Below are 24,392 nucleotides of genomic sequence, written 5' to 3'. Positions count from 1 at the left end.
TTAAGAAATATGTCCAGTACTTAGTTCCTGAAACTGTTGCTCTGTGCTTATTTTATGATGTTTTCTGGGTAATTATGTGCAAGCTATGATGCAAGCAGACAAATATGAAGAAGAGACAAAATAAACCAGGGAGTTACAAGGATATTAAAGTGATTTTTCTTACTTTACAAACATCAAGTGCTTGCCTTTTGCAGCTATTGATACTGGAGACCTTCTGTCAGCTGTAAATCCTCAACAAAGAGAATGGATAGAAAAGTGCAACTGAAAAGTTTCCAAATACAGATATTGATTGTAGAAAGAGATACAAAAGCCATCCAAGTTCACAATAACATTTTCACAGAAGATGAAACTGAGAAACCATTTGTTTCAAAAAATGTTCCCAAAGAGCATAAAAAACACCCTATTGTTACCAAATCAATTCTCAGTGTTCGTGCGCTCACGTCATGTTTTGTTTGAATAGAGGTTGTAAATAAAAATACATTTCTCATATAAAATTTGCATGTGTTGTTAATGAAAGTATAATTTTCATTAAGTTTTCTCAGTTTTAAGAAAACTTTCAAAAATATTTTTTTTTTGTAATATTTGAGTCCAAAGGTTTTTTTAACAAGTGCTATAATGGCCTTGATGTGTCTTCACAAATTTCTTTTGGATTGAAAAAATGGTGAAGAAGGGGAAGATTATACAACTTCTCCTTTTTCTTGCCACTTTAGTAGAACATTGTAACGAAGTGGTTGGGAGGGGGGTGGGGGTGTGAGGGGGAGGCAGTAAAACTTAACCTTTCAAAAAATGACTTATATCTAAGGGTAAACCAAGTTTCAATTATACTAGTACATTATTTCGAAAGCTTGGTGGTGTATCTGTATAATTTTGTCCTTCTTTGTTTTACCTTTCATCCATATTCTATGATCAGTAGGTTGTTTATTCCATTCAGTATGTCTTGTAATTTTTCTCAGATTCAGCAGTGTTATCTGTGAATCTAATTGTTGATATCCTTTGACCCGGAATTGTAATTCCATTTGCGATAATTTCTTTTATTTGTGGCACTGTTTCTTTGATATAGTGAAGGAAAAAGACTGCATCACTGCCTTACACCCTTTTTAATACAAGCACTTCCTTCTTGGTCTTCCACTCTTATTGTTCCTTTGTTCATATACATACTGTGTATTGGCCATGTTTCTCTACAGCTTACCCCAATTTTTCTAGAATTTTGAATAATTGGCACCATTTTACTTTTTTTATCAGGTTGAGTAATTCTATGAACGTATCTTGGAATTTTCTTAACACTAGAATTGCCTGCTATATTGAACCTCATAAAACTGCAAATGGGACAAAAATGACCCCTCTCTAATTAACGCTTCTTCAACTTGTTTTTAGATTTTTATTTTAGGTGATTAATTTTATTGCAACAAAAAAACTGCTCCAATGGTCTTTTATTTTGTTTTAATTCTAAACATTAAGCACATTAGTGCTTGATACTCAGAATTATATACATATGATGGCTGCTCAGAAAGTAATGCATTGCATTTTTTAAAACAATTATTTATTGAACATAATGAGAATTACACACATGAAAGAATGGTGTTTCATCTTCACATCCTATTTTTCCACATAATCTCCATCCCATTCTGTGGCCTTCCTCCAGCATAAAACAAGGGTGTGTATGCCCTGTCAGTACCAATCCTTGTCCTGGTGATGGAGCTAGTACTTCACTCTGTGAATCACCTCCTCATTGTCCTCAAAACATCTTAATGGGTCTGTCCTCATGAATGACAGCATCAGCTCACTGCAACATGTCAGGTGTGACAGCCATGGATGGTCTCCCTGACTACTGCAAATCATGGAGCTCCGCCAAACTGCCTTCTGATGACCTCACCCCCCAATGTCCGGCAACTAACTGTACTTCTGTCAACAGCAGATGCTCCATAGACTTTGCACGAGTGTTTGTGAATATTCCCCCCAGTTTTTTCTCTGCAGTGAGAAATTCAATGATGGCATGTTGCTTGTAATGTACAGCACCTACAGACACCACTTTTAAACTGTCATGCAGCTACACTATCTGTCGGAAGTGATGTGAATCTGGTGCACTCACTCAGGAGACTTCAAATAATACATACGTTACATTTTGCATTCATAGCATTATTTTTGGCTGAGAAAAAAAATGTGGTACGTTACTTTCTGGGTAACCCTCGTATGTTAAAAAAATCATGAGAGCTGTATTTATGGCTTTTCATCTTATGATTTGAATACTACCATGCAACCTGAACTGTCTGAAACTTTGTGATACTACCCATTTGCAGTTTAAAACTACACAGAATACTGTCACTGAATCTGTTATCCTCACAGATCCAGCAATTGGATATGGTATTTCTCTTATCCCATATATTAATAATCCCAACCAATTTACTGCTTCATTTTAAGGGACTACAGTTCCCAGTCAAATTTCATTTGCACTAACATAAAAATGCTCAGAGTCAGAGAGAGCAGTAGGACAGATAGGAGGGTTGAGGAAATGGACATAGAAATGGGGGAGGAAGAAATGAACAGAGAGAGAGCAAGGAGGAAATGCTGCTTACAGAGAGAGGAGGAGGAAGAGGAGGAGGAGGAGGAGGAGATGGTGATAGAGAGTGAGGAGGAGGAGATGATCAAAGAGAGTGAGGAGGAGAAGATGAGCAGTGAGAAGATTTTCCATTGCCATATACATTTATTAATTGTAAAGCATTACTAATTTTGGTAACTGAATGTAAATGCAACCTTGCAATTCCATTGATTTTCTAATTTATTCTTCTGATATTCATGTGTCTTACTTGTAGCAGAACGTTGATGTTGACCATTGTTTGAAATATTTGTTGATGTACCTTAATTGTATCATCATAAATATTTTAAAAAAATCAATGGTTTTATATTTTCTTAGTAGTTCTTTTACTTCCTGTGTGGTGGCTTCCTTTCTGTGTCTCAAATTTTTGGAGTGTTCACCTTATTCTTACTACTCCATAATTGAATAAACACACAACAAGTTATTCATCTTTTTCCACTTATTTTCAAGTATCATTGTCATAATATAATAATCAATTGTAATTATGGATAAAGTATAGTACAATGTAATGGGTTGTTCTCTCATGTAAATGTGTTTTGGACTGTACAGTGTAAGGTACCACCTGAACAAGCTTTTAAATTGACACTGCCACTGTGTTCCACATTAATTTAATCAGTTAGGCACATTTGCAAGATGTTCCTAATCTCAAAAATGAAAAAGATCACGAAATAGGAAATTGAGAGCAATTGCATCCTTCTTTATGGTAGACTATGAAAATGTTTGTGTAGCACAATGATGATCTTTCTTTATTTCAGTGTGCTGTATAATTTAGTAACAGGCTCTTATCCAAACATAAATGAGTCAACTAATTCACAGAAATATTCGTTTACAGCATGCATGGACATATACCAATGGAATTGATATGAACAGTGTACTTAAAGGTTTTCCTGAGTGCCTGCAGGCAGATATTTGCTTGCACCTAAATCGTAACTTATTGAGTAACTGTTCAGCCTTTGAAGGAGCTTCTCCTGGATGCCTCAGGTATGATCAGTAACACATATATTACACTGCAAATAGTAAACGAGCAAGAAACTTCATGTAGTATTTTGCAACACTTTGTTTTGTCACTACCAATATTATAATTACCATATAAAATCACTGGAAGGCCATATTTTGTACATGTAAAATGATTTTTTTTATAAATACAGACAATTTATAGTTGGTGTTTCCTTTATGAAGTTGAAATTACTGCCTTTACTTTCATATTTTTATTTTCTACCATGTAAAAATCATATCCTTTTCAAATTAAGTGTTTTGTGACACATAGGCACAGTGTCTGTGCTAACAATATTGATGCTCTTTTCAAATCTTATACATCATTATGATGGTTAGATATTGTCAGTAGTCTTTTGTAGTATCTCTTCAGTCCCATATAACCTTTAATTTATCAGACGCTGATAATCATTTTTCTCCACAATCAACCTGAAATTCTCACTACCTACTGACTCTGGCTGAGGCCAGGCTGTGAGCAATAGTGTAAAATAAGAGAAGCACTCTGGGTGGTTGGTGTAAGGAGGAAACTGTGGTGGGGAGGGGGAGGAATATCAGGGTATGGGTGGGACAGGGTGAAGTATGCTTGTGGGAGCGTAGAGCAACAAGGTGGGGAGAGGGAAGAGCAGCTAGGTGCAGAGCAGAAAAGGAGAGAAGTAAAAGGCTGTGGACACATTGGTGGAGTAGAAGGCTGTGCAGTGCTGCTGTGAGAACAGGAAATGGAATAGCTGGGTGAAGGACAGTCACTAACGAAGATTGAGCCCAGGAGGTTAATGGGAATATAGGATATATTCCAGGGAGAGTTCTCATCTGTGTAATTCAGAAAAGCTGGTGTATTTAGGAAGGATCCAGATGGAACAGGCTCTGAAGCAGTCATTGAAATGAAGACTGTTGTGTTGAGTAGTGTGGTCAGCAACTGGGTGATCCGGATTTCCTGGCCACAGTTTGTTGATGGCCATTCATACGGACAGACAGCTTGTTGGTTTCCATGTCCACATAGAATGCAGCACAGTGATTGCAGCTTAGCTTGTAGATCGTATGACTGGTTTCACAGATAGCCCTGTCTTTGATGGGATAGGTGATGCTCATGCCTGAACTAGAGAAGGTTATGGAGGCAGGATGTATGGGACATGTCTTGGATCCAAATCTATTACAGGAATATGAGCCATCAGCCAGGGGCAGGGAGCAGAGGTTGAGTAGAGATGAACGAGAAAATTGTATAGGTTCAATGGGCAGTGGAATACCATTGTGTGAGGGATTGGAAGGATAGTGGGTAGGACATTCATCACTTCAGGGTATGATGGTAGGTAGCCAAAACCTGGTGGAGAATGTGATTCCATTGGTCCACTCCTGGGTGGCACTGAGTCATGAGGGGAATGCTCCTCTGTGCTTGGTTGGACATTGGTAATTAGGGAGGTGCTGCGAGACTAGAGAGATAAAGCATGGGAGATCTGTTTCTGTACAAGGTTGAAAGGGTAATTACAATCTTTGAATGACTCAGTGAGACCCTTGGTATATTTTGAGAAGGCTGCCTGTCACTGCAAATTTGACAACCACTGGTGGCTAGGCTGTGTGGAAGGGTCTTCTTGGTATTGAATGGGTGGAAGCTGTCAAAGTGGATGTATTTCTGGTGGTTTGTGGGATTGATGTGGATAATGGTACTGAAGACTGAAAACCACAACAACAACAACAACAACAACAACAACGGTACTGATGTACAATGAAGTGTCAAAGGAATTGGTGTAGGCATGCATATTCACATACAGAGACTGAAGTCAGCAATGCCTAAATAAGACAAGTGTATGATGCAGTTGTTAAACTGGTTACTGCTGCTACAATGACAGGTTATCAAGAACATGGTGTTATAATTGGTGCATGATCGATGGGACACAGCATCTCTGAGGTAGTGATGAAGTGGGGATTTTCCCATACAACTATTTCATGAGTGTACCATGAATATCAGGAATCTGGTAAAACATCAAATCTCTAACATCACTGCAACTGGGAAAAGATTCTACAAGAATGAGACCAACAATGACTTAAGAGAGTCATTCAATGTGACAGAAGTGCAACCCTTCCACAAATTGCTCCAGATTTTAGTGCTGGGCCATTACCAAGTGTCAGCATGTGAACCATTCAATGAAACATCATCACTATGGGCTTTCAGAGCCCAAGGCCTACATGTGTACACATGATGACTGCACAACACAAAGCTTTACACCTCGCCTAGGCCCATCAACACAGACACTGGACTATTGATCGCTGGAGACATGTTGCCTAGTTGGACGAGTCTCATTTCAAATTGTATCGAGCGGATGGATATGTATGGATATGGAGACAACCTCATGAAGCCATGGACCCTGTATGTCAGCAGGGGACTGTTCGAGCTGGTGGAGGCTCTGTAATGGTGTGGAGTGTGTGCAGTTGGAGTGATATGGGACCCCTGATATTTCTAGATATGACTCTGACAGGTGACATGCACGTAAGCATCCTGTCTGATCATCTACATCCATTCATGTCCGTTGTGCATTCCGACACACTTAGGAAATTCCAGCAGGACAATGTGACACCCCACACATCCAGAACTGCTATAGAGTGTCTCTAGGAACACACTTCTGAGTTTAAACACTTCTGCTGGCCACCAAACTTCCCAGACATGAACATTATTGAAAATATCTGGGATGCCTTGCAATGTGCTGTTCCAAAGAGATCTCCACCCCCTCGTACTCTTACAGATTTATGGACAGACCTGCAGGATTCATGGTGTCAATTACATCTGGCACTACTTCAGACATTAGTCAAGTCCACACCATGTTGTGTTGTGGTACTTCTACATACCCACGGGGGCCCTACATGATTATTAGGCAGGTGTACCAGTTTCCTTGGCTCTTCAGTGTAGATATCTTTGAGGTGTATCTCAAATCGAGGAAGGTGGCTTGTTGGGTTGAGGAGGACCAGGTGAACCAAATGGAGGAGAATGTGTTGACATTCTAGATAAATGTGGGTAGATTGTCCTCACTGTCAGTCCAAATCATGAAGGTGCCATCAATGAATCTGAATCAGGTGAGGGGTTTGGGATTCTGGATGTTCAGGAAAGATTCCTCTAGAAGGCACATGAATAGGTTGACATAGAATGGTGCCATGTGGGTACTCATTGCCACATCCCAGATTTGTTTGTATGTGATGCCTTCAAAGGCCTCAACCTGTGTTAGTTACTGTGCCTATACCTTCGCTGTTCCCATTCCAGCACTACACAGCCTTCTGTTCCACCAATGCACCCACAGTCTTTACACTTCTCTCCCATTCCTCAACCCCCCCCCCCCCCCCTTGCCCTCCATCTAACCTCCCACTGCACCTGGTTGCCCTACCCTGCCCCCACCTAATCTCTCTATTCTCCTACAAGCACACTTTACCGTCCCCCAGCCATACACTGCTGTCCCTCCACTCTGTGCCACTGCCTCCTCCTTAACCCCGCAAACCACACTGCTTCTCCCATCATGCACTGTTGCTCAGAATCTGGCCTTGTTAACCCGAGAGAGTGGCCATGAGTGTGTGAGTTGCATTTGTGTGAATCTGTGTATATGTTGCTTAACTCAGAAGAAGGCATTTTGGCTGAAAGCTTACTTGTCAAGCTGTGTTTTTGTTGTGCCTGTCTGCAATTCAGCACCTCCAGTATATGGTGAGTATCACTCTATTCTTTTCATAATACTGTTATTATTCCATCCTGGATTTTCCATTGTGTGATTTTACTGGCTGATTCTAAGACTCTGATAAGAAAGATATGTAAAGATTGAACAATCCCAGCAACATCATCATAACTATAACTATTACCCTGGAAAAGATTGATACTGCTAATATGTGCTATGAAGCTGTCCAGGGGTTAGGCATGTTACATGAACACAAGGTAACATTTACATATTTTGTGGTTGTTGACAATGAGTGATCATTGGGTGTCTGAATGGTCCTCTTACCTTAAGTAATTATCAAACTGTGCATCATGTATGTATAGCATTTTACATGTATTGTGTTTAGTTCTGTTATGCAAGGCATGACAGTAAGAGTAAGTATATACCATTATTTCAACTATACCATACTCTTTCATTGAAATTAGCCATAAATTTATTGCTTTACATAAACTTTTATTTCTCATTATTTTGTTATGATTTGTCTTTGATGACAGCCACTTTATGGTTTAATTATTAAACTGTTTCTAAAATTGGGTAAATTAATCATTTAGTTATAAGTTCATTCCCACAATAGTTTAATTTATTGGTATTCAATTACAAACTAAAGATATCTTAGAAAGGTTGGACCCTAAGGATAAATTGAAAGAACCAGATGTTGTTGAAACTTTAAAAGGGAGCATCAGGCAGAGATTGACAGAAAATTGGGAAAGGAATACAATAGAAGATGAATGGGTAGCTTTGAGAGATGAAATAATGAAAGCAACAGAGGATTAATTAAGCAAAAAGACAAGGTTGAGTAGAAATTCATGGACAGTGCATGAGATACTGAATTTAACTGAAGAGAGCAGAAAGTATAAGAATGCAGCCAAAGAGGTGGGCCAAAAGGAACATAAACATCTAAAAAAGTGAGTTTCACAGAAAGTCCAAAATGACAAAGTAGGGATGGCTAGATGGGAAATGCAAGACTGTAATAGCATGAATGACTAGGGAAAAGATATATTCCACATGAGGAAAGTTATAGAGGTCTTTGAAGAAAAAAGAAACGCCTCTATGAATATCAAGTGCTCACATGGCACACCAGTACTAAGTAAAGATTGGAGGGCTAAAAGGTGGAAGGAAGTTTTGGTCTCTACAAGGAAAATGAACTTGGGAACAACAATATAGAAAGAGAAGAGGATATGGACAAATTGAAGGGATAGATATGATACTGTGGAAATAATTTGACAGAGCACTGAAAGAATGAAGTTGAAACAAGGGCTCTGGAATAGATAACATTCCCTCACATTTATTGAGATCATTGGGAGAGCAAGCCATGACAAAACTGTTCCACATGGTATTCAAGATATGTGAAACAGGTGAAATAACCTCAGACTTAAAGAAGAATGTAATAATTAAACAGTGGAAAATCCAGGATGGAATAATAGCAGTATTATGAAAAGGATAGGCAGCCAATCTTCATATAGGGGACATGCTGAGTCGCAGATAGCCACAACAGACTGTTAAACAGGTAATCTTTTGGCCAGAAAGGCCTTAAGCAGTATTAGACAACTCTCTCTCTCTCTCTCTCTCTCTCTCTCTCTCTCTCTCTCTCTCTCTCAGACACAGCTCACACACATGTGATGACAGTCTCTGGCTGCTGAGGTCAGTCTGCCCTTGGCAGCCAGAGACTGTGGTAATTTATCTTTGAGCTGAGTTTGTGTGTTTGTGTGTGTGTGTGTGTGTGTGTGTGTGTGTGTGTGTGTGTGTGTTTTTTGTTTGTTTGTTTGAGTGGTCAGTCTAATCCCGATGAAGGCCTTTTTGGCCAAAAGCTTATTTGTTTGACAGTCTTTTTTGTTGTGCGCATCTGCAACTCAATGTCTCCACTATATGGTGAGTAGCAATCTATACTTTTCATAATATTGTCAGAATGTAATACTTCATACTCCCAAGAAGGCAGGTGCTGAAGGTGTGAATATTAACAGACTATCAGATTAATTAGTCACAATTCAAAATACTGGCAATTTATTTACAGAAGTATGAAGAAACTGGTACAAGCCACATCAGTTCTGTATACGGGTGATACTGCTATATTTATTAAAGATGGCAGTGGAGAAAAGATTCCAAGCTCTAATGTGAGCATACTGGATACCCAAGAAAACTGGTTCTAGTGAAACTGATTGAAACTGAACATTGTAGAAACCCATACAGTTAATTTCAAAAGTAAACATTCAGTGTATTGGAAGTAAGTCTGATTATGCTAATATCTTTGAGTTAGGAACTAAAAGCATTTGATGGGTTTTGCTATTTGGATAGCAAAGCAACTGATGATGGCCAAAGTAGAGAAAATATAAAATGCAGACAGGCAATATAAAAAAAATCCTTTCTGAAAAAGGGAAATTTATTGACTTCAGATTTAAATTTAAATGTTACAAAGTTTTTTTCTAAAGGTGTTAATATGAATTGTAGCCTTTTATGGAAGTGAAATGTTTACAATAAACAGTTCAGGCAAGAACAGTATGGAAGCTTTCCACACATGATACTATAGAAAAATACCAAAGATTAGATGGCTGGATTGAAAAACTAATGAGGAACAAATTGGGAACAGAGAAATTTGTTCCACAACTCGGCTAAAAGAAGGGGTCAGTTGATATATCACGTCCTGAGGCATCAAGGTATTGTCAATTTGGTTAACTGATGGAACAGTGGAGGGTTTCAGATTGTAGAGAGAGAGAGAGACCAAAATTTGAGTACAGTATACTGCAAATTAAAGTAGATTGTACTAGTTATAAAGAGATGAAGAGGTCTGCTCATGACAGACCAGCATGGTGAGCTGTATCAAATCAGTCTTAGGTTTCAATACAACACAATAACAGTAATACTATGTTGTTGTACATAAAGGATGATAACCTTATTAAATAGTGAGAAAATATTCTGCAACAACTGAGTTCAACATAAGCCAATTTTTAATTTCTGTCCATATTAATATACACTGATCAGGCATAACATTATGACCACCTTCCGAATAGCCAGTATGTTCACCTTTGGTACAGATAACAGCAGTGATGCATCATAGCATGAAAACATTGAGGCCTTGGTAGGTCACTGGAGGGAATCGGCACCACATCTGCACACACAACTCAACTAATTCCCGTAAATTCTGGGAAGGGGACGATGAGCTCTGCCACAACATTCAGTCGCATCCCAGATGTGTTTGATTGGGTTCAGATCTGGTGAGTTGGCAGGCCAGCACATCAATTGGAACTCTCCACTGTGTTCCTCAAACCACTCCATCACTTTCCGGCCTTGTAACATGGAGCATTATCTTACTGAAAAATGCCATTCCCGTTGGGAAACATGACTGTCACAAATGGGTCTGCGGGGTCTACAACTACTATACTATACTCCATTGGCATTATGGTGTCTTGCACAAGCTCCACTGGACCCGTGGATGTCCACATAAATGTTCCACAGAGCATAATGGACCCACTGTCAGCTTGTCTCCATCCCACAGTACAGGTGTCAAGTAGCTGTTCCTGGATTTGCGCCCTCCCATCGGCATCCTGTTACACATTCCCAATTCATGCCTCCACATCATCTTCATGCTGAATCTCACAAACTCACAGGCTCCAGTGCCAATGTGTTGCATGCTTAGCCTGTGCAGCTGCCACCCTACCCTCTTGCCTTCCTATCCTGCATACCTGCTGCCTCCCTCTGAGCTGCTGGCTATGCATCCCCAGCCCCTCCTCCTGCTTCCCACCTCCTTTGCCCTCTACCAACCCCACACAACACAACCCTCACATCAGTCTGTGTGAGTAATCTACCTCATAAAATGATTTTTTATGAAAGCTAGCATAATTTTCTTTCTTATTTGTGTGTCTGTTGATTACTATAAAACTATGTTTTATAGTTTATGAAATAGTGTGGTTAAATAGTAAGATTTTAAAATGCCATAATTGATACTGTTCATCACCATTGTATCTGAGTCAGCAATCCACGCATATTTTCTGGTGGCATGACAAGTGTGGAAACTACTGTAAATTTATTCAGAGATACATGACACTTTTGATGCAGATGCCACATTAACTGACTGTGTAATGAATGAAATCAAGAGTTCTTTAAGTTTGGTAACTTTCACCCTATTCGAGAGAATTATAGTTGCAGAGACCACCTAAATTCTCATAAAAGCCTGCAACAAATGTACTCATAGGATTTAAGATACTAAAGATAAAGTGTAAAAGTATGCACAAAAATGTTCCCCAACTGCCATCAGTATTGAAAAGCTGTTGAGCTTACATAAAACCCAGAACCAGGAGCTGTCAACCACTAGGAATTTATAATCTCAAACCATCACAAACAACCTAAGTGTTTACCAAAACAACAGGATCTATAGATCTGGAAATAGCATATGATATTGTATTTACAGTAGTAGACAAGAGTATTCAAATTTGATATTGCAGTGCCTATGTTATGTTGATTATGATGCAAAGTTCCTTTGGACATACATGCATGTCCAAAGGAACAGGCACTGCAGTGACCACAGCCATTACGAAACACATCAAATGAATTTGCAACTGCGGATAAGGACAACCATCAGCTGTAGAACTGAATGACGACAGTGAAAATTTGTGCCATACTAGGACTTGAACCTGGATTTTCCACTTATCATGAGTGGTCACCTTACCATTTAGATATCTGTGCACAACCCAGGGCCAGGCCCAAACGTCCATATGTTGTCAACCATTTGTCTATGATCTGAACTCGTACATCCATTATTTATATTCATTTGATGTGATTTGTAATGGCTGTGGTCGCTGCAGTGCCTCTTCCTTTGGACAATTATGCATGTCCAAAAGAACTTTGCATCATAATCAGAATAACACAGGCACTGTAATATCATATTTATCTACCAATACCGGGCAAGCGACTTTCAAGTACAACATCTGATCTGTACTGCAGTATACATAATGGATGTACGAGTTCAGGCCATAGACCCATGGTTGATGACATACGGAAGTTCAGGTCACACCATGGGTTGTGCAGGGGTAGCCAGGTGATAAGGTGACTGCTTGCAATAAGCAGGAAATCTGGGTTTGTGTGCCAGTCTGGCACAAATTTTCATTGTCATCATCCCATTCTATAGCTGATGGTAGCCCTTATTTGCAACTGCAAATTCATTTCATGTGTAGAATATTAAACCTCTTGTTGTGGTCCAATTCTTTCATTGGCATCCAGACCCATCTGCAGTAGTACAAGAAGAAAATTCTTAAAAAAATACTTAGTAAACATGGTATATGTACTATTTAATCCAGTGGCAATCCTTTGATGCGATACCACACTGCAGAAACAAAACAGTCAATTTATGTTGCAGGGATATGATTTTGTGAGTTTTGTTTGTATGTTACATTCCTTAATTTGTACTTCAGCTTTCTCTTTTTCTATGATACTTCTGCATTTAATAATACCTGAAATACATGTTGCAGAGCTCTGTCTTTGAAGTTCAAGACCACTCATGCACCTCCTGGGGATACCCTTGTACATAAAGGTGATGTTTTGACGTCACTATATTTCATTGCTAGAGGGTCAATAGAAATACTAAAGGATGATATTGTAATGGCTATTTTAGGTGAGTACTGTATGGCTATTTATTTCAACCTCTGTACATTCCTTGCAATTTACAAAGTATGATTTTTTTTATCTGTCCAATAGACATACATCCTTAACATAAAAGAAAAGTTCAACATTTTTTTGTTTTTTGGAAAGCAACCTAAGATATGTTACAAAGAAATCCCTGTATTGTGTGTAGCTTGTTAGGTAATTATCAGTGTATCATATTTTGACATCTTATTGAGCACATTCAGTAACGGCTGATGTTTTAAAAATTCAGTGCTTTGTAGTAGGTGCATGAGAAAAGATTAATTTAAGTTTTTTTTTTAAATTTCAGATTGCATAGTGGAAACACTGAATAATTTAGAATTAACATTGTTTCTATTTCCATCAAATACTATATAGTGACAAGGTAAAATGTAATGGAAATACAATGTAGTGGAAAGATGTAATGTTAATTGGATAAATAAAAAATCCACTCACCAAGTGCCAGCAGGCGAGTACACATATGAAATGTGTTAAAAAGTTTGCAAACTTTTGGCACCTGTGGCTACTTCTTCTGACAGAAGAGTTGAAGGGGAAGAAAGATGGATGAAGAAAAATGACTGCTGAGGTTTAGGAAAAGGGTTGGAGTTTGGAAAAGTCACACAGAACCCCAGATCAGGGCAGACTTCCTGAATTGGATGAGAAGGAAAAACTGATTGTTGGGGACTGCAACAGGTGAGATTTGAAAATGTGAGAGCTTATAGGTGGAAGACAGGATAATACACAAGTCAGAGATTACTGCCAAAACATCATTAATGAGTTAATAAGAAAGATAAGTGCATTGTATGATACAGGGGTGGGAAGGGGGGAATGGAAAATAGACAGGTCAGAAATGAAAGATGTAGAAAACTAAAAGGTGCTGAAGAGAGGAATAGTTATTGTGAAGAAATGCTAAGACTGAGGAAACTAATGTAAATTAAGGCCAGGTGGGTGTTGAGAATCAAGGAGATGTTGTAGTGCTGGTTCCCACCTGTGGAGTTCTGAGGAACTTGTATCTGGTACATGTGATTAAACAGGCATCAGGGTCAGGACTGTCATGTTGTAAAGCATGTTCTGCAACAGGATCTTGTGTGTTACCAGTATACACCCTTTTCCCATGCCCATTTATCTTAACTGATAACTTGGTGGTAGTTATTCCAATGTAAAAGGCTGGACAGTGTTTATGTAACAGCTGATACACAGCTTGTCTCATTTCACAGATGGCTCTCCCTTTGATAATATATGTTTTGCCAGTTATGGGCTGGCATAGGTGTTAGTAAGAGGGTGCATAATAGAAGTCTTACAGTGGGGATGATCACAGGGGTAGGAGCCAGAGGGTAGGGAGTTAGGTGCAGAGGGAGCATAGAAGCATAGAGTCTGATGAGGATCCAAGGAAAACATAGACTATCAAAGGGAGAGCCACCTGTGAAAAGACACATATTGCATAGCAGCTGTTACATGAATGCTGCTTGGCCTTTTACATTGGCATGACTACCACCAAATTATCAATCTTTTCATGTGTCACTTGGAGGGGACTTAACAAGGATCCATAAGCCTTCAGTCCATGGTTTGGTTTAGGTACATTGATGACATCGTTGCCTTATAGACTCATAGTGAGGCTGACCTGCTAAAATTCTTGGTATCTCTAAATACATTGTCCCAATTAAATTTCATATGGTCCTATTCTGAACCCATGCCACTTTTCTTGACATTGATCTCATCCTCACCAAAGGTTAGCTGTACACCTCTGTTCACATTAAACTTCCTAACAAACAACTGTGTCTGCAGCTCATAGTCTAGTGGCTAGCATTACAGCCTCTCGATCATGGAGTCCTGGGTTAAATTCTTGGCTGGGTTGGGGATTTTCTCCATCCAGAGACTAGGTGTTTCTATTGTCTAATCATTTCATCATCATTCCAGAAAATGGTGAGACTGGACAGTGAAAACATTGGGAATTTGTATGGGTGCTGATAACCATGCTGTTAAGCAGCCCCGTGAACCAAAAAATCATCATCAAATTAAATCAAACAATAGTACTTGCATTTTGATGGTTGCCATACTTTCCATATCAGAAGTTTCCTCCCTTGCAGCCTTGGTGTTCAAGGTAAATGTATTTGTTCAGATGCAGACTGTTTACAGAAATACACCACTATTCTCACTTCAGCCTTCACTGGATGGAGTTACCCCACCAACCTAATTCAAAAGCTGATTTCTCAGTGCATCACATTCAATCCTGGTACTGCTGACCTCTCCAAAAAGCAACTTAGGTGTACACCACATGTCACTCAGTATTCTCCTGACATTGAATGTTTTAATCAGCTACTTTGACAAGGCTATGGCTTCCTAAAATTATGCCCTGAAATGAAGTCCATTCTATCTGACAATTCGCCCACTACACTTAGAATAGCTTTCTGTCACTCTCTCAATCTCCACAATATCCTTGTCAGACTCTATGCTCCTTCTGCACCCTTCTCGATACCCTATGGCTCTTACTCCTGTGCCCCCTGCGGGTCCGGGGGCTAGAATTGGCCCGAAGTATTCCTGCCTGTCATAAGAGGTGACTAAAAGGAGACTCACACATTTTGGCCTTTGTATGATGATCCCCTGTAAGGTTTCACCTCAATTTTTAAAAAAAATTTCCGAAGAGCGAACCAACTGGGGAAGGGTGCCTTACATGGTGCATAGTGTCCATCATGTGCTGAGACCTCTTCAATCGTTCGTCAATGTGGATCTGCAGTTCTGCTTGTTCTCCAGCTGTTGGGTGAGGTCACTCTCCTGGCTGTGTTTGCCTCTATCCTCTGTGCAGTATCACTTTCTTTGCTGTTGATAATAATGGACTTCTTAGCTCATTTGCACCTGTTATCCAGCACGGTAGCCAGTCCATTGTGGTGGGGCCTCCATGTACCCTTTTGGTTGTAGCCCCCTGACCACACAGGGATTGCTCTGCCGATGCCTGTGCCATTAACTCCCCACGTATGCCAAGGAGTAGATGCCTGTCACCCTGGGCATAGGAAGTCTCGGCAATGGCCATCCTGCCAGGTGGCCTTTGCTGCAGCTGGGTGGCACCCATGAGGAGGGCCCCTAGTCGGAGTGGATGGCATCAGGGCAGATGAAGCTTAGTACGTCATCTCTTGCTGGTGGTCAAACACCAGCAGTCTCTAAGCGGTCAAGGACTAACTTCTGTGCTAAGAAATACAACTCCAAATCATAGCCTCCCCCCCTCCCTGGTCATACCATGGGAGGAATGCCAGACTAAGGATAGCAGTTAAGCTTATTCAACCCGGTACCTCATTTGTACAAGAGTTGATGGCAAATCTTTCTTGTCAGTGAAACCTCAGTTTTTGTGGAGCATTTAGAGGACAAGTTTGGGGAGGTGGAGGGCTTGTCCAAAATGTGATCAGGGTCAGTCTTGATCAAAACAGCATCTTCTGCCCAGTCACAGGCACTACTCGCCTGTGACAAGGTGGGGGATGTTTCTGTTTCCATCATACTCCATAAGAGCTTAAATATGGTCCATGGTATCATATTTCACAGGGACCTTGTTTTTCAGTCTGACAATGAGCTGCGCACCAATTTAGGGCAACGAGATGTCCATTTCATCTGGCATGTCCACTGGGGTCCAAGGGATAATCAGGTTGCCACTGGTGCCTTCATCTTGGCCTTCAAGGGTGACACATTACCCAAGAAAGTCAAGGTGATGGTCTTACTGCTGTGACATAAAGCCATATATATATCACTCCGTTGATGTGGTGCGACCATATATCATCCTGCTGTACTTCGAACATCACTTGTCAGGATTGTGGACGTCCTTCATATCCCAATATTCGCTGTGCCCCGTCTCCCATCTGTGTCAACTGTGGAGAGCACCATTTGCCTTGCTTGTCAGACTGCAGGATTCTCCAGAAAGAAAGAAAAATAATGGAACTCAAGACCCTGGACTGACCTACCTACACTGAGGCTAAGAGAAAATATGAGAGGCTACATCCTGTGCATGTGACGTCAACCTCTGCTGCCGCTACAACAATGGTTCTACCATCTTCTGTTGCGCTGCATACAGTTGGCTCTCAGGGGTGTCAGGCTCCACCTGCCTCCTTGGTAATGGGAGGGGGGGCTTCCCTCTGTGTTTCTCCTGCACAACCTACTTCAATAGCAACACACCTCCCCCTCCCCCCCCCCCCCCTCCCCAACCATCAGATCAGGGGTGCCAGTCCCCACTTCTCAGGTAGAGAAGCGTAAGTCTAATTTGGCTCCTCTCGCCAGGAAGGGATCCCTTGGGTCACTCCCTTCCTAGGTTCCTACCAGTGGCAATGCTGACACCTGCCAGTGGCTGAAGCAACCATATCAATCATAGGGCTTCATGGACCTCCACGACACTGAATCAGTGAAGCCCTCCCAGCCGAACAAACCTAAGGAGCAGTGAGAGAAACCTAAAAAGAAAAAGACCCCAAGAGCCAAGGCACTGCGGTGGCACCCACACTACTACTACCTACAAGCTCTCTGTCTGAGGATGAGGTGGAGTTTCTGGCATCCACTGAGGACATAGATCTCACCGGGCTCTGATACACAATGGATGTCAATTGCACAGGTACTCATCTGGTGGCAGCAGGGGACCCTGAGGCGTAGACTGTCTCGTTGGGTCTTTCATGCTTTCCCAGTCTTATGATCACATAATCCTCCAGTGGAATTGCGTTTTCCACCACCTGGCTGAGGTACGGCAACTGTTAAGCTTTACACTTGCTTTCTGCATCTACATCTACATCCATACTCCGCATGCCACCTGACGGTGTGTGGCAGAGGATACCTTGAGTACCTCTATCGGTTCTCCCTTCTATTCCAGTCTCGTACTGTTCGTGGAAAGAAGGATTTTCAGTATGCCTCCGTGTGGGCTCTAATCTCTCTGATTTTATCCTCATGGTCTCTTCGCGAGATATACATAGGAGGGAGCAATATATTGCTTGACTCCTCGGTGAAGGTATGTTCTCGAAACTTCAACAAAAGCCCGTACCAAGCTACTGAGTGTCTCTCCTGCAGACTCCTCCACTGGAGTTTATCTATCATCTCCATAACACTTTCGTGATTACTGAATGATCCTGTAATGAAGTGCGCTGCTCTCCATTGGATCTTGTCTATCTCTTCTATCAACCCTATCTGGTACAGATCCCACACTGGTGAGCAGTATTCAAGCAGTGGGCGAACAAGTGTACTGTAACCTACTTCCTTTGTTTTCAGATTGCATTTCCTTAGGATTCTTCCACTGAATCTCAGTCTGGCATCTGCTTTACTGATGATCAACTTTATATGATCATTCCATTTTAGATCACTCCTAATGCCTACTCCCAGATAATTTATGGAATTAACTGCTTCCAGTTGCTGACCTGCTATATGGTAGCTAAATGATAAGGGATCTTTCTTTGTATGTATTCGCAGCACATTACACTTGTCTACATTGAGGTTCAATCGCCATTCCCTGCACCATGCATCAATTTGTTGCAGATCCTCCTGCACTTCAGTACAATTTTCCATTGTTACAACCTCTCGATATACCACAGCATCATCCGCAAAAAGCCTCAGTGAACTTTTTTTCCGATATTATCCACAAGGTCATTTATGTATATTGTGAATAGCAACGGTCCTACGACATTCCCCGGCGGCACACCTGAAATCACTCTTACTTCGGAAGACTTCGCTCCATTGAGAATGAAATGCTGTGTTCTGTTATCTAGGAACTCTTCAATCCAATCACACAATTGGTCTGATAGTCCATATGCTCTTACTTTGTTCATTAAACGACTGTGGGGAACTGTATCGAACACCTTGCGGAAGTCAAGAAACATGGCATCTATCTGAGAACCCGTGTCTATGTCCCTCTGAGTCTCGTGGACGAATAGCACGAGCTGGGTTTCACACGACCGTGTTTTTCAAAATCCATGCTGATTCCTACAGAGAAGATTTCTAGTCTCCAGAAAAGTCATTATACTCGAACATAATATGTGTTCCAAAATTCTACAACTGATTGACGTTAGAGATATTGGTATATAGTTCTCCACAGCTGTTCGACTTCCTTTCTTGAAAATGGGGATGACCTATGCTCTTTTCCAATCCTTTGGAATGCTACGCTCTTCTAGAGACCAGGTTCCTGGCAATGCAGACCCCTGCCCTCCGGGGCTGTAAAGGATATTACAGGAATCATAGTGGCTATAATAGAGTGCCAGGTGGAGTTTATGTCTATGTCCTGAACTCAGAATGTAGTGAACCTGTGCCATTTCAAACCCCCTCTTGAAACTGTGCTGTCATAATAAGGATGACACAGGAAATAACTGTCTGCAATGTATATCTTTCTCCACATGGTGCAGTGCCCCTGAACATATTGGCTGCACTGATTCATCAACTCCCTAAACCTTTCCTACTCTTGGAAGATTTTAACGGGCATATAACCCCTTGTGGGTTACTGCTTACTGGCCGAGGTAGGGAGGTTGAAAATTTACTGTCGCAACTAGACCTCTGCCTCTTAAATACAGGTGCTCCCTCACATTTCAGTGTGGCACATGGCACATATTCAGCCATTGATCTTTCGGTTTGCAGTCCTGGCCTTCTCCCATCTGTCCACTGGAGAGCTCACAATAACTTGTGTGGTAGTGACCACTTCCCCATCTTTCTGTCAATCCCCTGGCGTCATGCCCATGGTTACCTACCCAGATGGGCTTTAAACAAAGCAGACTGGGAAGCCTTCACCTCTGCTGTCACCACTGAATCTCCCCCACACGGTGCCATCAATGTTGTCATTGAGCAGGTCACTACAAAAATCGTTTCTGCAGAGGGAAGCATGATCCCTCATTCTTTAGGGTGCCCCCAGCAAAAGACAGTCCCTTGGTGGCCACCAGAAGTCGCTGAGGCAAGTAAAGAGCATCGACAAGCTCTACAGCGATGTAAATGGCACCCTTCCCTAGAGCATCTAATAGCCTTTAAGCAGCTCCGTGCCTGCATTTGCCAGCTTATAAAACAACAGAAACAGAAGTGTTGGAAGAGGTACGTGTCAACCGTTGGGTGCCATACGTCACCTTCCTAAGTCTGGATGAAGATCATACGTCATTTTTGGTACCAAACCCCAACACATGTCCCTGCATTAACATCAATGACATGTTATCTACTGACGCAAACGTGATTGCCGAGCACTTTGCTGAGCACTGTGCTTGAGTCTCTGTGTCAGAGAACTACCCCCCAGCCTTTCACACCCTCAAACTGCAGATGGAAAGGAAAGTCCTCTCATTCACTACATGCCACAGTGAACCCTATAACACCCCATTTACAGAGTGGAAGCTCCTCAGCACCCTTGCACATTGGCCTGGCACACCTCCTGGTTCAGATCAGATCCACAGTCAGATGATTAAATGTCTTTTGTCTGACTACAAGCGACATCTCCTTGTCATCAATTCCCCCCCCCCCCCCCCCCTACCACCACCACCGCCATGGGTCTGGGGATTAGAATAGGTCCAAGCAAGGTATTCCTGCCTGTCATAAGAGGCAACTAAACGGTCTCTCACTTTTTGGCCCTATAAGTTCAGGTCCCATTTTCTGGTTTGACCTGCCACTTTCCAAATTCTACAGAAGTGTGGGTTATATGGGGAAGAATGCCTTACCTGGTGCATGAGTAATCCATAGTGCCCTTAGATTCAATATCCTTAACCTCTTGTCATGGCTTTGCATCTCCACCTGCTATTCAACTATTTCGGCAAGAGCACTTTCTGGGGTATGTCATCTTCTTTCGTTGTCTCCTGTCCTCTTTCGTCCCATGACAATATGGGATTCCTCGGCTCCCATTGTCCAGCATGGTAGCCAGCCTGTTGTGGTGGGGCTGTCATGTACCCATTTGGTGGTAGGCCCCTGACAACACAGGGATCACACTGCTGATGCCTGAGCTGTAAACTTCCCACGTATGCCAAGGAGTAGATGCCCATCTTCATGCGGCATCTGGACTCCCAGCAACGGCCATCATACCAGGTTGCCTTTGCTGTGACTGGGTGGTGCCCGTCAGGAGAGCCTTTGATCGAAGTGGGTGGCATCAGGGCCGATAACCCGCAATGAAATGGACCAAGTTGTCTTTTTCTGGGGATCAAATGGCCCCAGCAGTCTCTAAGAAAGGAAAGGTTGATCACAACACTGACAGGTATCACCCTAAATCGTTCCCCTCCCTAGCAACACCTTGGGAAGAACGTAGGGCTTCAGAATGACAGCATCCCTATTCGCCATGTTACTTAGCTTGCAGCAGAACTGATCACTACGCCTTTCTGGAAATGAAGCCTCTGTCTTTTGTTGAGCACCTAGAGGATACATTTGGGAAAGTGACAGCGCTGTCCAAAAGGTGCAATGCATCGATTTTGATTCAGACAGCACCCCCAACCCAGTCCTGGGTATTACACACCTGTGACAAGCTGGGTGATATTCTTCTTTCACTTACTCCCCACAAAAGCCTCAATATGGTCCAAGGAACCATTTTTCATCACGACCTCCTGTTACAGTCTGAAGACAAGCTACATGTCCTTTTCTTCTTGCACATTTACAGGGGACCCAAAGACAATAGAGTTGCCACTGGGGCCTTCATCTTCACCTTTGAGGGTGATTCATTACCTGAAAAGGTCAAGGTGATGGTGTATCAATGTGACGTCAAACACTATGTCCCTTCCCCTATGCGGTGCTTCCATTGCTGGAAATTCAGGCACATGTCCTCCCAGTGCCCTTCCAGCAACACATGTAGAAACTGTAGACGTTCTCTGCATCCAAATACTCTATGTGCACCAGACATGCTATCTTATTGTGAGGCTAAACTCAAATAGAAAAGACTAAACCCTGTTCCCATGCTATCTCCTTATGCTGCTGCTGTGATGGTGTCGCCATCGATGGCACCGTTGCACTCATCATCTAAGGTTGCTCCAGTGGGCCATCAGGGCCACCCATCTCCCTCCTCCTGTCCAGTTGGCTGTGGGCATGTCGTCTTCTGTTGCTCACAAAGCTTCTGCCTTGGGAGCATCACCCCCCAAAATGCCAGGGACATTGGTCAAAGGGATTCACGGTCTTCCTCTGTCCCTGAAGCTACTTCCGAGTACCCCTCCCAGCAAGCCCCTAGGGAGCAGCGAGAGATGAAAACTTCAAAGAAAAAGTTCACCAAGAAACTGTAGCCTCCAATGCCCCCTGCACCAGCACTCACTCCCCCATGGCTCTGCGTCCGAGGATGAGGTGGAGATTCTGGCATCCCCTGAGGATCTAGCTCTTGCTGATGCCTCAGTTGCTATGGTAATGGAGGCCAACACTCAATCAGTGGCGGCAGGTGATGCTGAGACCTCATTTGCCTTCTTGGTCATTCTATGCCACCCCAGACAACAGAAAGCATCATTCTCCAGTGGAACTGTGGCGGTTTTTTCTCCCACCTGGCTGAGTTACATCAACTTTTAAGCAGTACACATGCTCTTTGCATTGTCCTACAGGAGACCTGGTTTCCTGCAATGCAGACCCCTGCCCTTCGTAGGTACTGGGGGTACTACAAAATCCGTCCTGCCTGTGACAGAGTGTCAGGTGGAGTATGTATTTTCACCCTTGCCTCTGTCTATAGTGAACCCATGGCCCTTCAAACACCTTTAGAAGCTGGAGCTGTCAGGGTGAGGACATCACAGGAAACTACCATGTCTAACGTCTACCTCTCTCCAGATGGTGAAGCACCAGCCCACATTTTGGCTGCACTCATTTCGCAACTCCCCCCACCTTTCCTCCTCCTGGCTGATTTTAACGTCCATAACCCTTTGTGGGGTGGAGCCAAGGTTAATGGCCGTGGCAAAGATGTCAAGGACCTTCTAACTCACCTTGACCTTTGCCTCCTAAGTACAGGTGCCCCCACATATTTCAGTGTGGCACATGGCACATATTCAGCCATTGATCTCTTGGTTTGCAGTCCTGGACTTCTCCCATCTATCCATTGGAGAGTACATGACGACTTGTGTGGTAGTGACCACTTTCCACTCTTCCTGTCCCTACCGCAGCATCCCTCATCTCGACACTTGGCCAGGTGGGTTCTTCCCAAGGCTGACTGGAACACTTTCACATCAATTACCAACATTGAGTATCCGTTGCACGGCACCATCGATGATGTGATCCATGTTGTCACTAATACCATTGTTGCCACAGCCGAATCTGTAGTCCCTCGTTCCTCCAGTTGCCCCCAATGGAAGTCAGTGCCTTGGTGGTTGCTGGAAATCGCTGCGGCCATTAGAGGCCATAGGTGGTCCCTCCAATGTCATAAGCGCCACCCCTCTCTGGAGAATCTTATTGCCTTCAAACGGCTCTGAGTGCAGGTTCACCTCCTCCTCAGACGAAGGAAGCAGCAGTGTTGAGAACGCTATGTCTACACTATTGGCACACAAACCTCCCCCTCCTAGGTTCGGATCAAGCTCTACCAACTTTACGGCTATCAGAACCCAGCAGGTGTACCTGTAATTTCCAAAAATGGAGCTGTATCTGCCAATCCTGATGTAATTGCAGAGCATCTTGCTGAGCATTATGCTCACATCTCTGCATCAGAGAATTACCAGCCCACCTTTCATCTCCTGAAACAGATGGTGGAGCAACACCACCTTCCTTTTGCTCCATGCCACCCTGAGCCTTATAATGCTCCCTTCAGTGATTGGGAATTTCTCAGTGCCCTTGCCGACTGTCCTGACACATCCCCTAGCCCAGATTGCATCCATTCACAAATGCTAAGACATCTGTCAGAGGGTTCCCAACGCCACCTCCTTGCTGTCTCCAACCACATTTGGAGCAATGTCAAATTCCCATCACATTGGCAGGAAAGTATAATCATTCCAGTCCTCAAGCCTGGGAAGAACCCACTAGATGTTGACAGCTATCATCCCATCAGCCTCACCAACATTCTGTTCAAGCTGCTTGAATGTACGGTGAGCCGGCGGTTGTGTTGGATCCTTGAGTCTCAGGACCTGCTGGCTCCGTCCCAGGGCAGTTTTCACCAAGGACACTCCACCATCGACAACTTGCTGTACCTGGAGTCTGCCATTCGATCAGCCTTTTCCCGGTGACAACACCTCATTGCCGTCTTTTTCGATCTCACGAAGGCCTACGATACCACTTGGCAATACCACATCCTTGCTACTCTGCATGAGTGGGGTCTTTGGAGCCCACTCTGGATTTTTATACAGAACATTTTGTCACATTGCACTTTCAGAGTTCGCATTGGTGCTTCCCATAGTGCATCCTATATACAAGGGAATGGGGGCCTGCAGGGCTCTGTCCTGAGTGTCCCACTTTTTTTTTCAATTGCCGTCAATGGTCTCGCATTAGCAGTAGGATCATCAGTATCTCCCCTCCTATATGATGATGACTTTTTAATTTCCTTCTGCTCCTCTTCTACTATGGCAGCTGAATGCCATCTGCAGGGAGCTATACAGAAGGTGCAGTTGTGGTCCCTCACTCATGGCTTTCAGTTTTCAGCGGCCAAAACTTGCATGATGAACTTC

The 24,392-nt window shown here is 42.6% G+C and overlaps 1 protein-coding gene across 1 annotated transcript in view; it reads left to right on the top strand.

Moving 5' to 3' along the window:
- Positions 1-24,392, top strand: part of LOC124721780 (potassium voltage-gated channel subfamily H member 2) — an 887,059-nt gene that overhangs the window by 687,654 nt on the left and 175,013 nt on the right. The window contains exons 9-10 of the mRNA XM_047246894.1: positions 3,426-3,574; positions 12,729-12,871. Of these exons, the coding sequence (XP_047102850.1) occupies positions 3,426-3,574; positions 12,729-12,871 (292 nt within the window). The remainder of the gene's footprint in view (positions 1-3,425; positions 3,575-12,728; positions 12,872-24,392) is intronic.

The sequence above is a fragment of the Schistocerca piceifrons genome, chromosome X (genome assembly GCF_021461385.2).
Source record: "Schistocerca piceifrons isolate TAMUIC-IGC-003096 chromosome X, iqSchPice1.1, whole genome shotgun sequence".
NCBI classification, from domain to species: domain Eukaryota; kingdom Metazoa; phylum Arthropoda; class Insecta; order Orthoptera; family Acrididae; genus Schistocerca; species Schistocerca piceifrons.
The sequence above is the reverse complement of the archived record's forward strand: the minus strand, read 5'-3'. Positions and strand labels throughout refer to the sequence as shown.